This window comes from Bos grunniens, chromosome 21 (genome assembly GCF_055505025.1).
Source record: "Bos grunniens cultivar Pamir isolate PY7600 chromosome 21, Bosgru_T2T1.0, whole genome shotgun sequence".
NCBI classification, from domain to species: domain Eukaryota; kingdom Metazoa; phylum Chordata; class Mammalia; order Artiodactyla; family Bovidae; genus Bos; species Bos grunniens.
In genome coordinates this window covers 11,179,818-11,195,263 of record NC_141185.1, presented here as the reverse complement: position 1 = coordinate 11,195,263, position 15,446 = coordinate 11,179,818, and the positions used below count along the sequence as shown (strand labels likewise).

At 50.5% G+C, this 15,446-nt stretch overlaps 1 protein-coding gene across 2 annotated transcripts; it reads left to right on the top strand.

Annotated features, from left to right (window-relative positions):
• Window positions 1-1,933: 1,933 nt before the first annotated feature.
• Window positions 1,934-11,236, top strand: LOC147349064 (serpin A3-8). 2 transcript variants are annotated; one of them, XM_086365188.1, is made up of 5 exons: window positions 1,934-2,083; window positions 3,947-4,582; window positions 6,415-6,688; window positions 9,605-9,755; window positions 10,815-11,236. In XM_086365188.1, exons 2-5 carry the CDS (start codon window positions 3,949-3,951, stop codon window positions 11,010-11,012), a joined length of 1,257 nt encoding a protein of 418 aa, XP_086221314.1. In that variant the 5' UTR covers window positions 1,934-2,083; window positions 3,947-3,948; the 3' UTR covers window positions 11,013-11,236. The 2 variants fall into 2 exon arrangements, with proteins under 2 accessions (XP_086221314.1, XP_086221315.1); XM_086365189.1 differs by having other exon boundaries at window positions 1,981-2,079.
• Window positions 11,237-15,446: the final 4,210 nt, after the last annotated feature.

The following is a 15,446-nucleotide window of genomic DNA, read 5'->3' as shown; positions in this document are numbered from 1 at the left end:
TTCTCTGTAACTTCAAAATATATCATCAATTCTGGAAATTACTGGAGACTAAAAGGACATGGAAGGAAAAGAACTGAAAGGACTGAAAGGAAAAGTCATGACCAACCCAGACAGCATGTTAAAAAGCAGAGACGTTACTTTGCCAACAAAGGTCCGTCTAGTCAAGGCTATGGTTTTTCCAGTAGTCATGTACGGATGTGAGAGTTGGACTATAAAGAAAGCTGCCAAAGAATTGATGCTTTTGAACTGTGGTGTTGGAGAAGACTCTTGAGAGTCCTTTGGACTGTAAGGAGATCAAACCAGTCCATCCTAAAGGAGATCAGTCCTGAGTGTTCATGGGAAGGACTGATGTTGAAGCTGAAACTCCAATAGTTTGTCCACCTGATGCAAAGAGCTGACTCATTTGAAAACACCCTGATGCTGGGAAAGATTGAAGGCAAGAGGAGAAGGGGACGACAGAGGATGAGATATTTGGATGGCATCACCGACTCGATAGAATGAGTTTGAGTAAACTCTGGGAGTTGGTGATGGATCGGGAGGCCTGGTGTGCTGCAGTCCATGGGGTTGCGAAGAGATACAACTGAGTGACTGAACTGAACTGAACTGAACTGAGAGCTTACACCTAGTGTTATTTGATTAACTCTTCATGGAGACACCTCCCCCACCTCTTTCCAGTCAGGGAAACTTTCTTATCTGCATTTTAGAGATAAAGAGATTAAAGTCCACGGATTTTTGATAAATATCCTGGGATCACACAACTGGTAAGCAGTACTTTCAGGATCAAAGCTCACCTCATGCCAAAGCCATACCCTCACCTCAAAGCCATCATCGTGCTCAGTGGTATCCAACTCTTTGCAACCTCTCTGGACCTTAGCCTCCTGTGCTCCTTTGTCCATGGGATTTTTCAGGCAAGAATACTGGAGCAGGTTGCCATTTCCTGCTCCAGGGATCCTTCCTGACCCAGGAGTCGAACCCGGGTGTCCTGTATTACAGGCAGATTCTTTTCCTGCTGAGCCATCAGGGAAGCCCAACATCACTAAGTCAGTGGTTTGCAAACTGTGCTTGGTAGAACCCCAGGGATCTCCAGAAGTCTGGCAGGGATTGTTAGGAATTGTCATAGCTGGAGGGATGTGACTATGATGGATGAAGGGACAGGTTTTTCCCATGAGCCCAGGAAATACCTGAAATTATCTCATTGAGACAGCTAAGAAGACCTCAAGATCAAAAAGGGAGGACGATTAGCTCCTAGGATGAACCAACAGTGAAGGAGAGCAGGGCAGTGTCCAAGTCACAGCAGGTCCCCCAGACAGATGGTGCTGGAGACCGGAGGCCAAACACTTGTACTCCGGACGACCTTTGGGGACCTTGGGCTCACACCCCTTCTGTGGGAGTGGGGGAGGAGTGCTTCAACTTACAAATCAAGCTGTAAACAAATAGTGTATTGCATTTTAAAATCCTGTCCTATCACATATGCAAATGTGCACACTCACACACACACACACACACACACACACACACTTCAAAGAAAAGCGACTAATAAAGAAACACAACACAATGTTAACTTGGATTTCCCTGGGCGCTAGCGTTCTGGGAAATACTTTACAAGCCCTTCTCTACATTTTTGGGGTTTCTCTGTGATCCTTAAAGACGATATCAGACCAGGAATAAAACACTAATAAGAGTCAATAACTCTTTAAAAAGAACAATAATTTGGAGTAGTTTTCAATGATTCATTTGATGTTTTCTGAGTTGTCACATGTTCCTCAGTGAGTATTTCATAAACAGAAGAAAACTCTAACATGGGAAAGATTTTTTTGTGAATTTATTTACTGGCTATTTTTTAAGGGAAAAAAAAAAAAACAACCCTGTTTCGGTAACTAGATTGTTTGTGTAGACCTAATGAATCCTGTTACCAGAAATGTTCATCTGCCCATTTCCAGGCTGAGGTCTTGTTCCCTCCTATATTTCACAAGCCAGAGAAGAGATCTTTGCAGGATAAATAGACAAACAAAGAGACGAAACTCCAATATCTGGGCAGGCGGCGGCTTCGGATTCACTGCCCACATCCCGCTCTCGCAGGCAGGTAATTCGTGATGCTCCCACACTGGGAGCCAAGGGACCCCTTTCCCAGGGTGGCTCTGGCCTCGGTCAGGGGTCAGTAGAGCCTGAGGCAGGAGGGAGGCAGGAGGACGTGTGTCCAATGCTGGGAGGGTTCTGAGTCCTCTGAAGACTAGTCCTCTCTCTGGGTCTCAGTGTTCATCCTGAAAAGGGAGGGATGTGCCACTAGGGCTTCTGGGGGCATTTCTGCTTTTGAGTCTTTGGGGTTGTGATTCGAGCCAGCTGTGCCCCATCCAGCTGTGTATCCAGCATCAGGTCAGAGGTCCTCCGAGGGCCCTAAGGTGCGTCTCCTTCCCTGGCACAGGGTGCTGCTCTCAGATAGTTCTGGGGACAGAATTAGTGCACCAGGTCCCTCTGGACAGAGGCTCCGGGGTCTCCGGGGGGGTTTCCCGGGCTCCACTGTCCCTCCAGGGACCCCAGCAAGCAGACAGGAGCTGAGTTGTCCAGCACTGAAAGGACAGACTGCTCAGAAGCAGAGGCAACCATGCAATCAGAACAAATGAATACTCCAAGAATAGTTTTGGAAGAAATGGTTAACTCATTTAGCAAAAACCATTGTACCACTCCTGAGTAAACTAACAGTTTAGGCAATCGATCGCCTCTCTCCCCAGGCTTGTGTGAAGGCCTTTCCCTGGTCTCTGGACAAGAATCAGCTCAGCTTCCTGCCCTACACCCCTCCTCCTCTCCCCTCCAGTCTCCTCCCATCTCTGCCTCTTGTCTGTCTCGCCTTCCCCTCTCCCACCCCAGTAGCCCTCTCTCTTCTGAGATGAGGGGCAGAGGCTGCAGGGAAACAGCCCTCTTTGCTGAGGCCACCAGTTTGACCTCAGTCTCTCCTGAGGCTTCTGGGCAGTAGCTCCGTCCTCTGTCGCCAGGGATCACAGTCTGGCTTGTAGAGTCCTAGAGAGGGTGGCCAGTGGAGGGGGTGACACGTCTGGAACTCCTCTTAGGAGCCCAGCACCTTCTTCCTGTACGTCACCTGAGCCGTTCCACATGTTGGACAGAGGTGGGAACTGAGGATCAGAGAGGTTCAGTCACTGCTCGTCACCACACAGCACTCACAGTGGTCCAAAAGACATCCTCAACCAGGTCCCTGAGACTCTGAGCTCACCCTGCTTCTCCCCACTAGGAGGCCTTTCCAGGTTCTTGCTGGAAACACCCTCCATGTGTCCATGTGGCAGGAGCTGAGCAGAATGCTCTGCCCTCCTTGTTCTTTACACCAGCCCTCCTCAGGGCAGCCAGGCTCCAGCACGGCTCCCGCTGCCTCTGGCGGCCTCTCTCCTGAACCCTCACTGTGACCAGGCACCTTGACGGGAGAGCCTCCCTGAGGTCACACCCTTGTCCTCAGAGGTGGGGAGAGGTGCTGTGTCCTCTGATCAGTGCAGGGCTCCTTCCTGGGGGGACAGAGAGGGGGCACGGTGGGAAAGGAGCCCTGCTTCCTAGGCCCTCTGACAGTATCAGCTCCTGGGAAGAGGGAGATGGGTTCTTGCTGGACAGCACCTCACACCCATCACCAGCTTCCCCACCCTGGAGCCAGGCACCCCAGGCTCCTCACTCTCAGTCTCTCCACTGCTTACTGTGTGACCTTGGAAAAGCCCCTTCCCCTCTCTGTGCCCAGTCTCTCCACTGGGGAGATTGCTAACGATCACAGCACTTGACCAAAGGGTAAGAGGGAGCCCAGAGCCTCCTCGTGTGTGTTGGGAGCCCAGCAGGGTGCCTACCCCTGGAAGGTCACAGAGCAGCAGGGCCGAGAGAACAGAGACCACGGGGGACAGTGGCGGGGGTTGGGACGTCATCTGACATGCGGACTGAAAGGAGCTTTGCTTTTCAGACATGAGGACAGAGAGAATGTCCCCCCTCCTGGCTCTGGGGCTCCTGGTGTCTGGGCTCTGCTCCAGGGTCCACTGCCTCCCAGAGAATGTGACCCCAGAAGAACGGCACAAAGGGACGTCTGTGGATGGCTACTCATTAGCCTCCAGCAACACTGACTTCGCCTTCAGCCTCTACAAGCAGTTGGCTTTGAAGAACCCCAATAAGAATGTCATCTTCTCCCCTCTGAGCATCTCCATAGCCTTGGCCTTCCTGTCCCTGGGGGCTCGTGGCCCCACCCTGACAGAGATCCTGGAAGGTCTCAAGTTCAACCTCACAGAGACTCCCGAGAGAGAAATCCACCAAGGTTTCCAGCACCTCCTGCAGACGCTCAGTCGACCCAGCAATGAGCTGCAGCTAAGCGTGGGCAACACCATGTTCGTGCAGGAGCAGCTAAAGCTGCTGGACAAGTTCAGGGAAGATGCCTTGGCGCTGTATGCCTCCGAGACCTTCTCGACCAACTTCAAGGATCCTGAAACTGCCAAGAGTCTAATAAATGACTATGTGAAGAATAAAACTCGGGGGAAAATTGTGGACTTGTTCAAGGACCTCGACCCACTCACAAAGGTGATTCTGGTGAATTACATCTACTTTAAAGGTAGGTGCCCAGACTGGTATTCAGAGGAAATGAACAAATCTTTTTTTTTGTAACTTCAGGCTATCTGTTCTGGGTCAGCCAACTGTGTCATTAGGCAAAATACTATAGAGGAGTGGACTTCCCTGGTGGCTCAGTGGTAAAGAACCTGCCTTACAATGCAGGAGACATGAGATCAATTCCCAGATTGGGAAGATCCCCTGGAGGAGGAAATGGCAACCCACTCCAGTGTTCTTGCCTATAAAATCCCATGAAGAGAGGACCCTGCTGGGCTAGAGTCCACTGGGTCACCGAGTCAGACAGGACTTAGTGACTGCACACGAGCCCTCAGTTCAGGATGCTGGGGCATCAAGACCCTGCACCAACCATTGGCTTTGATCGTCTTGGGATTTCCCAAACTCCAATGCTCATTATAGGACGTTAGTGCACGGAAGCTGCTAACTCTTTGTCTGATGCAGAGGGAGAGTTTTGTTTTGACTTAATCTTACCCGGCTGCTAGAGGAAGGGTTTTCCCATGCTCGTCACTCTTGTGTGTGTCCTTCCTGATGAGGTGGTGGTGGAGCCTTCAGGACCCTCGGCCCTGCCCACCATGGGCTGGTTCTGACCTGCCGGGGGACTTGGTCTCTGGAGGCTCCCAGTGAGGCTGGTGGGCTTCACGGTGAGACAGACTCTGAGGAGCCTGTGCGTCTCAGGGTCTTCATCTGTGCTCTTCTATCAGCTTAGGGTGGAACAGGTCCGGCCACCATCCAGGGGCAGCCTCTACAGAAGGGAGCCTCCTAGACAGGATCCTCTCCCAGCTTCAAGCTGGTCTGATGCCCGGTCCCGGTGACAGGAGGTCAGCATGGCAAACCTCAGCCTGGATATTCACAAGGGGCAGAGCAGAGGCAGATGGATTTTGCACAGGAAGCAAGAAGGGCCAACAGGGATCCAGAGAGGATCACTGAGTCAGAAGTGGTCAGGTGTCTAAGACCCACCAGATGTGGAGCACAAGATTGCCCTGAGCTAGGGATTCCTGGCAGAGCTCAGAACGGCCCTCTGGGGCCAACGTTTTCATCTGTAAATGAAGGCCAAGAATGGAATTGCTCTGAAATATGAATTCGGGGCTGACTTTCCCTGGATTGTTCTTTGTATCTCCTGTGCTTTCTTCTACCATCCCATCCTGAGATTTTTCCTCCAAAATCTCCTTCCCAGGGGCACACCAGCCAGCCCTGCTTTCCCTCTGCCCCTGCATCTCACCATGAGGACAGAAGCAGAGGTGGAAACGAAGCAGGAGGTGGGGGTGGATACACATTCCCTGAAGCCCCAGAGCCCTGAACTCCCCTAGAAGTCCTGGCCTCAGCGAGGATCCATCCTCCTGAGTGGAGACCCGAGTCCTCTCCTCTGTTGACCCCGCCCTGCCCTCCAGGTCCCCGTGTGGCTCTGGCTCCAGCCGGGCTCACAAGGCTGTGGGGACCTGTGTCCTCCCTGAAAAGCCAATGACTAACCCCTGGTCACTTGTTCCCTTGAAGGACCAGGAGGTCCCGTACCTCCCCAGGCCCAGCCTCACCTCTGTCTAGCCCATGCCCTCCACATTCCTGTTGATTGCTCATGTAGAACAACTAACCAGCTTTGCTTCGTGTTCCTCTTTTCAATCCTGATCTGTGTTCACTTCCATTCCCAGTGTTTACCTACCTTCCCACGTGTATGGTCATACCTAGCAGAGCCAGCCCTAGAGGCACGTGGTATGGGGGCTGCTGGTGTGGGGAGCGTCTTCCCTCTCAGGGACCAGGGGAAGGGGGAGGGAGAGGGCACAGTCTTTGCACTCACAGACTCCTCACCTATCCCTCCGCCTCCAGCTCAGTGGAGGACGCCCTTTGATCCCAAACAAACTTACAAGTCACAGTTCCATGTGAGCAAGAACAAGACGGTGGAGGTGCCCATGATGAGCATTGGGGACCTGGTGACCCCTTACTTCCGGGACGAGGAGCTGGACTGCACGCTGGTGGAGCTCACATACACCAGCAACGACAGCGCCCTCTTCATCCTCCCTGACGAGGGCAAAATGCAGGACCTGGAAGCCAAGCTGATCCCAGAGATGCTGACGAGGTGGCGAGAATCACTGTACCCCAGGTGACTGTCCCCAGGACCCAGGGCTGTGGACCCATCCTTCCCCCTCTTCCTGGACTCCTGACCCCCAGCAACAGGGCCTCCAGAATGTCCAGAGGGTGTGGGAGCTGCTGGGAGAACCCATCCTGGAATGACCTTGCTCTTTGCTGCCTGTGTGTGTCTGGGCTTGAATTTCTCCTTCTACAAGATGATGACCTCAGAGGGGACAGTGGCTGAGGTTTCCTCTGCCTCTAACATGTGCTGAGTCATGAGGACCCTCAACACAACCCCAATACTCATGCACATTCTCTCCATGGCGCCACCCTTTGTAGGCGGAGGGAGGAAGATGGAACTGTAGGCAGCTGAGGGCTCAGGTGAGACAGAGGCTGAGGACCAGCTTGGCATGGTCTTTCCATCATAAGCACTCATTTATTCTTTCATCCACTCAACACTGGCTGAACAGATTAATTCAGGATATGCTACGCCCCAGGGACTATTCTCATAATAATAATAATTTAGACCCTGAGGGTAAGTAGGCAAATAAGCCCCTACATCCCCTACCTTCACAGTACTTACTTTGTAATTGCAGGAGATAGACAAGAAACAAATAAAATAACTGAATCATTTGTTACTTTCAGAGGTGAGAAATGCAGAGGTGAGGGATAATAAAGGAAAAAGATCATTATTCCCAAAGGTAGTTTGTGACTGTAAATAGAGTGTCCTTGGGTGATGTTTGAGGTGAGGGACTGAGCCATGTGGGTGTGTTGGGAAAAGCATTCCTGGCCAAGGGAACAGCCAGTGCAAAGCCTCTGAGGCAGGAGCCAGTCTGGTGTGGCTGAGCATTAGTGAGGCCAGAGCAGCAGAGCAGTGAGAGGGGAAGCTGAGCAAGGTCAGGGAAACCAGGGGGAATACAGATTACATGGGTCCATGCTGAAGCTGAAACTCCAGTACTTTGGCCACCTCATGCGAAGAGTTGACTCATTGGAAAAGACTCTGATGCTGGGAGGGATTGGAGGCAGGAGGAGAAGGGGATGACAGAGGATGAGATGGCTGGATGGCATCACTGACTCGATGGATGTGAGTCTGAGTGAACTCCAGGAGTTGGTGATGGACAGGGAGGCCTGGCGTGCTGCGATTCATGGGGTCACATAGAGTCGGACACGACTGAGCGACTGAACTGAACTGAGGCGGACCCCTTGACTCCCCCCATCTAAGGGAAATGGAAACTCGTCACAAAGTTTTGGCCCAAAGAGTGAATGATCCGAGTAATGTTTTAAAAGGATCGCCCAGGGTACCTAGTGAAGAACTGCCTGCACAGGACAAGCATGAGGCAGGGAAGGCACCAGGAGCCCAGGGGGTCCCCCAGGGGAGCCGCTGGGGGCTGGACCCGGAGGAGCAGCAAGTGTGGGGAGGGCTCTGGCTCTGGGTAAACAGAGGGTAGACACACAGGCCAGGAGGTGGGATTCAGGAGACCTATCTCAGGGGGACAAGGGGAGAGGCAGTGCTGGGCCAGGGTCTGCAGGGGCGGGTAGGGAGGGGGTGTGGGCAGCATGAGGGGGGCAGGGGTGCCCCAGACCCAGAGTCCCACTCCTAGGCTCACACTCCCCCGGCCACTCTCTGTGCTTCTCTGGGGCTCAGCTCCCTGCTATGAGGGGAGGGGTGTCCTTGACCCTCTGTTCTGAGTGTGGGATCTGCAGACCCAGGGGGGATGGGTGTGGGAGGCACTTTATAAACCATAAGGGACTAGAGATCTTCCCACAAGTGATGTAGAAGCTGTAGCTCCTTCCCTACTCCTATCCAGGGGACCTGACACCTTGGGGCTCCTGATTCCCAACCCCTCCACCCTGTAGATCCCAGGAGACCCAGGACACAGGACCCCCTCGCCCTGCCTGTGATCCCTTCCCAACCCTTCCCCCTCCAACCCCAAGAGCTACCATAGGGCAGGAGACCAGCGAATAGTGGTAAATGGAGAGAATATTCACCACACACCTTGATTTAAAGCCCTGAGGGGACATGGATCTACACACTCCTGGTCCATGGAGGATGTTCAGTAATATCTTATTGAGTAAATGGATAAAGGATGAGTGAATAAATGAGAAATGACAACGAGGAGAATCATTACCTCTGTATTTCTAAAGGACCCAGAGCTTAAGGGGAGTCACAGCCTCGTCATATTTGGCATTTATAAGACCAGACACCCTGACAGGAGTCTTAAGGGAAACACAGAGAGAGAGAGAGAAGGAGGGAGGCCATCAGTTCAGAATTGCAGCATGCCAGAGAGAAGGAGGGAGACAGCATCTCTTGCTCCAAGAATCTGCTGGTGGCTCTGCTCAGAAGCAGCAGCCCTACTCCCACAGAACTCACCAGGAAGGCAAGACAGAGACTCTGAATAGGATGATTCAGGCCCCCAAGTCCCTTGATTGCAGCCCCCAGTCCCCCAGGTCCCCTCCAAGCCCCTTTCAGCTCCTTCCTTCCCTGCCACACACACTCAGGCCACTCTTGTGCTGTGGATCAGCCCCTCAGGCCTCCCACATTCCTGCAAGTGCATCCACCTCCTCATAAGCTCCTCTTCACCCAGTCAGATCCATCCCCTCCCCTGGGACTCAGGCTCCATGCCACCTCCTGCAGGAAGCCTTCCCAGTGCCTGTGGAGCAGCAGTCTCCCAGCAGTTGTGGAATCCATGCTGGAGGAGGGTGTTTCCTGTGCCCTGCAAGCTTGCAGGGGAGGAACAGGGCCAGGTCCCAACCTCTGTGCACTGTCCCTAGGTTAGACTCCTGCAGAAAGGAAAGGATAATTAATGAATTAGAAAGAGTTAGCCAGATGGGTCTAGAAACTTGAGGAAAGGAGTACTTTTCCCCCCAGGGGTAAGGTGGTGGTTGGAGAGTAAACCACGGAAGATCAAGCTGAGTCAAGCATGAGTTCATTTTTCATATTTCCTAGACGGATACATGAACTCAACCTACCAAGGTTTTCCATCTCCAGTGACTATAAGCTGAAAGACATACTTTCCCAGCTGGAAATTAAGAAAGTCTTCACCCAGGAGGCGGACCTGTCAGGAATCACAGATGACCACGAGCTAGAGGTTTCCCAGGTGAGTCCAAATTCTGGACAATTCATCCTTCTTTTAGGAGCTTGAATGGGGGCAGACAGGCAGATGCATGGCTAATTTTGAATTTAGAAATTCCTTGACTTTCCTATAATTCAGTAGCCCTTTCCAGGACTCCCCAAGCCTAGGAGAGCTGGATTACCATCATATTGGGGGTTGTCCCCACATTCCCTGAAATATGTAACCAGGATTCCATCACTGGGAAAGACCTGGGTGATATCAGCAGTGGACCCCATGCCAAGCTCTACTCTTCACTCCTATAGAGGCAAATCCTATAGCCCTCAGTTTTCTTCATCTGTAAAAGGAGGTGATAGTTCCTATCCAGCATGCAGAATCCAGCAGAGCAGGTAAGAAGTAATAGGTACTAACAGTGGCTCAGGACCATCGTGATGAATATACACTAAGAGCAGGAGAGAAGAACACCAGAGGTCCTGGTACTGCGATCCGAGAAGCAGAGGAATCAGAGTGAATGAGGGGGGCAGGTGCTGGACAGCCCTGCAGTCTCCCCTGCACCCACCTGCCAGGGGACCTGATAAAGCAGACACGGTGCTAAGAAGCCAGAGGGGTTCAGGGATGGCGAATCACGTCCTAGGCAAAGTAGCCAAGGCCTCAGGGACATGTCAGCTGGGACAGGAGAGGAGGAGAGCTGTTTCCACCCAAATCTGCTGCTTGGACCTGGAGGACTGTGACAGTTCCCTGCAAGAAAACAAAATGCCTTGATGTGGCCCCTGCCCCTACACTAGGGGGAATTCGGGGGCATCACAGTCTCTGGACTTAGAGAGGGTTCCAGAATCAGGGAGTCCTGGCTCTGTGCCTCTCTAACCCTCGACCCACCACTGACAACCTCACTTTGCACACCTATGCATCACGACGGCAAACCAGCTGACAGTCTGATGGGAGGACAGACAAATTGAACAGGTTGATAGTGCAGTGCAGACCAGGAGCAGGTGGATGAACGTCGGGTCGGTCCTGAGAGGCGCTCAGGCCCCTGCTCACATCTTGCCTCCCCCATCTCCAGTGGATAATGTTCTGGCGTCCCCACAGGTGGTCCACAAGGCCGTGCTCGACGTGGGCGAGGAGGGCACGGAAGGAGCTGCTGCCACGGGAGTCAAGGTGGGAATCACATCCATAAACAATCACATCCCCTTGAGCTTCAACAGGCCCTTCCTGATTGCCATAGTTCTCAAAGACACCCAGAGCATCATCTTTTTGGGGAAAGTCACCAACCCCAGTCAAGCCTAGAGCTCCCCTCCGAATGGCGGGTCCACTGAAGAAGGAGCTGGGTGCCCTGGTCCCTCGGAGCAGCCTGACCTCTGTGCACCGAGGAGCAGCCCCCCATCCAACCCCACCCGCTCACCCTCGGGAAGGTGACAGTGACAATGCTGGGGGCCCCTGTGCACACGGGGTCTGCCCTGCTCAGGAGGAGGCACTGAGCCCTACGCCAGCAATAAAGCACCTTCCTTGGACTGGACTCTTTCCTGTGTGTCTCTGCCCTGATCTGCCTGACTCCATGCCCTGCTGCTGCCTGGGCCCCAGGGACAAGCCCCTCTGACATCCTACACACACTAGGCCCACCCTACTTCTGAGGCCCTCTGCTTCAGCCTCACCAGCCAGCCCAGGAGCCAGTTTTGTGCCTGTGACCAAGCCCACTGGACTGCAGGCCCAGGACTGGGAGAGGCCTAGCTGCCCAAAGCCCACTTCCAGGGGCTCTGATTCCAGGTCCAAGTTCACGGCTCTCTCCCCAAGACCTGGGATGTCCCCTCGTGCTCACTTGTAGGGGGCTCCAACCTGACCTCTTCCGGCACAGCCCCTGGACCCTTCCCTCCTGCAGCTGATCTGGGCCTCCTCCCCCAGGATCACCCCTCTGCCACCCAGCACCCCAGCCTGGAAGACCAGCTACTTCCAGGTTTCCAGCTGAGCTCTGTCACCTCCTGACCAGTTCTACCTCCTCCCCTGCCAGTGGATCCCCATCAGCAGGCAGAAGAGGTGTCCTGGGAGTGAAAGAGCAGTAAGCACACACGTGCAGTAAGAGCAACACCCAGCCCTGCCTCCCCTTGCTGTGATCAGGGACTCTGTCATCTCCAGGGAGAACAGCTCCAGGCAATAAAGACCTCATCCACAAATGCAGGGTTGAGGTCTCTCTGCCAGGCAGCCTGCTCAGACCGCATTTAGTCCTTGAGCTGATCACACGAGATACTTGCTGTTCCTCATCCTGTGTTACCAATGAGGAAATAGAGGCACAGAGAGGCTCTGTAATTCCCTAAAGGCCATACTGCTAGAGATTATTGCAGGCAGGATATTATCCTAACCAGATGGATGTCAGAGGAACACTAAACCACAAACCCATTTTGCCTATAAGGATTTTCAGCTATGGCCCTCGTGGGACTTAGGGTATAATGGGAAAGATGGGTGATGAACAAGGAGGCTGAGAGGGGAGAACCAAACTCAGGGGAAGTCAAGGGGGGGATTCCTGGAGGAAGGGATCTCAGTTCTGCCAGTAGAGGAAAAATAGAAGGTTGAGGGTAAACAGAGCGGAGAATATTTCCAGCTAGGGGAAAAAAAAATGAGTGGAAAAGTATCAAGTAGGGAAAGAAACTGGACGCAACTGGAGCAGGATGTGGAGGGGCTGCAGAGAGGTTGGGGCCATGATGGAGCCGCTGGAGAACCAGGTCCCTGACACTCAGCTAGGGTTCTGAGAAGTTTCCATAGAGTCCTAGGAAGCTTTAAAGGGATTTAAATAGAGGGTCAAGATGAGGAGAAATGACTGGTAGGAAAATGACTCCAGCTGCTGTATAGAGAAGAGATTCAGGGCCAGGACAGGATGCAGGCTGGGCTTTAAAGGGGATGTTGCAGGAAATGGGGCCAAAGTGGTCCAGGCTGTAGAGGGAGAGGAGGGATGAGTGGAGAGCAGGGTTCACGTCCTTGATCTTGCCTGCTAGGAGCTTGGCTTAGGACTCTTGCAAATGTCGTGATGTCATGGCAGCTTCTTCATTTTGGCTAGAGTGCTTTTTAAATAGTAATGAATAATCTACTGAGCTTTCTACTTTAATGCAGTGTAAACAGAAAAGTTAATAGGTGCTCAGCAGAAAGAGGGCTTGCAAAACTTTTGTAATTCAAAAGCCTTGTCCTTCCTGAGCTGGCTTGGTGGCGGGGATGGCACACAGGTAGCCGCCATACGGAGTGCAGAGGCAGGAATTTTATGGGTTATAGATGTGTGAGCAAGACTTAATTTTCTCCCAGCTTTGTTCATTCTGATTTTGTTTTTAATTGATTCATTGATTGCCTGCATTTAAACACATCCAGTCTCACTTTTCCTTGACTTCTCAGGATCTTTGATTCTTTCTCCTGATGTTCACTAAAGGGAGGGCGCAGCAGGGGCTGTGATGAGATGCTTGGTTTTATCCATTCATTTGTTCATTCATTCATTCATTCCCTTGGAGTGCCCACTTCATGCCAAGGGTCTATCAAGTACTGATGAATAAAGCACAGTCCTGTCCTCAGTGATTTTTTTTGCGTGTTTTAGATTTTTATTACGGAAGAATTCAGATAGATACAAAAATAAAGAGGATGGCATGATGACCCCCCACACACATATCACCAGCTTCAGTCATTATCAGTATAGGGCCAGCATCATTTTTCTCTACCTCTCAATCACTTTCCCCCTTTTTGTTGTTTTGAAGTAAATCCTACACATCCTTTACATTCTAACTATAAGAATGTTAAAAGTCATACCCAAAATAGTACATCATACTTTGAAAATAAAACATACTTCTTTAATATTTTCAAATATCAAGTCTTTGCTTCCCTTAGTGGTTCCCAAATGTTTGTTTGTTTGTTTGTTTTTTAATTGGTTTCTTTCAATTAGAATCCAAACAATGTCTACACAGGGAGTTTAGTTACCCTACATCAAATTTTCTCTTCTTTCTCTCTGAAATTGAGATGATATTTAAATACCTAAAAATTAATCATTTTAAAGTATAAAATTCAATGGCAGTTGGTACATTCCCAATTGCTGTGCAATCATCACTATGTTTTACTTTCCAACTTCTAAAAAATCATCTCTAAATTCCCTGTGGGCTCATTGGTATAGAATTTACCTGCAATGCAGGAGATGTGGGGTTTGATCCCTGGGTCAGGAAGATCCCCTGGAGAAGGAAATGGCAACCCACTCTAGTACTCTTGCCTGGGAAATCCCATGGACAGAGGAGCCCGGTGGGCTACAGTCCATGGGCGTTGCCAAAAAGAGTCGGACACGACTAAATGATTAAACAAACAATGAGACCTACACCCATTAAGCTCTCACTCTCCACTACTGCCTTTCCCCAACACTAATAAGTAATTGCTAACATGCTTTCTCTGTCTCCAGATTTAAAGTCTGCACATTTTCTGTAAAGGGAATCATACAACATGTGACCTTTCATCCCTGGCGTCATTCACTTCGCTTGATGCTTTCAAGGTTCATCCTCGGGGTATGCGGCCAGTCCTTCATTCCTTTTCATGGCTGAATTCCATTGGCTGAATTCAGTCCATTGTCTGAATACATCATATTGTGTTTATCCATTGTCAGCTGCTGGTCATTTATCTGTTTCCGGTTTCTAGGTGTCACGGTACTGCAAACATTCAGGTACAGGCTGTTATGTGAAAATATGTTTTCGTTTTTCTTGGGTGTGTACATGGGAATGGAGTTGCTGGGTCATATGGTAACTCTACCTTTAGTTCTTTGAGGAACCACTAAGCTGATTTCCACAGCAGCTACACCGTTTTACATTCTCCCCAGCAGTGTACGAGGGTTCTAACGTGTCTGTATTCTTGACCACACTGGTTGTTTATTTATCATTATTATTGGTATTATATATTATTATCATTATCATCATTATTCTAGTAGATATCAGGTGGTATCTCATTGTGCTTTTTGCTTGCATTTCTCTATGTATGAATGATGGTCAGATTTTTTTCTGACCAGGTGGCTTCCCTAGTGGCTCTAGTAAAAAGAATTCTCCTGCCAATGCAGGAGATGCAAGAGACACAGGTTTGATCCCTGGGTTGGGAAGATTCTCTGGAAGAGGAAATGGCAACCCACTCCAGTATTCTTGCCTGGAAAATTCTACAGACAGAGGAGCCTGGTGGGCTAGAATCCTTGGGGTCGGACACAACAGAGCACACGTGCACACACGCACACACACACACACACACATACAGATTTTGTTCAGTCCTTACCGGCCATTTGTGTATCTTTTTTGGAAATGATACTCAAGTCCTGTCTTTAGTTTTTCACTGGATTGTCTTATTGTTGAGTTGTCAGTATTCTTTAAGTATTACAGATACAATTTTTTTTATCAGATATTTAATTTGTAAATATTTTCTCTCATTTTGTAATTTGTCTTTTTGCTCTCTTGATAGTGTCTTTTGATGCACAAAAATTCTAACTTTGAAAAAGTTCAATTTATCTCCTTTTTTGTTGTTGCTCATGATTTTTGGTGTCAGGTTTTAGAATCCATTGCCAAATCCAAGGATGTTAATTTTGCTTTTCTCTGATATTTATCGGTTTAGTTGTTATACTTAGGTCTTTGAACTATTTTGAGTAAAGTTTTTAAAAATACACATTTCTTTATCCAGTTGCACAGGGTCTTAGCTGCAGCACGTGAGATCTAGTTCCCTGACCAGGGATTGAACCTC

Excerpts from the sequence above, each read along its gene's own strand:
- LOC147349064 (XM_086365188.1), top strand. The coding sequence starts at position 3,949 with ATGAGGACAGAGAGAATGTCCCCCCTCCTGGCTCTGGGGCTCCTGGTG. Across the intron at positions 4,583-6,414 it reads GAATTACATCTACTTTAAAG|CTCAGTGGAGGACGCCCTTT; the intron begins GTAGGTGCCCAG and ends CTCCGCCTCCAG. Across the intron at positions 6,689-9,604 it reads CGAGAATCACTGTACCCCAG|ACGGATACATGAACTCAACC; the intron begins GTGACTGTCCCC and ends CATATTTCCTAG.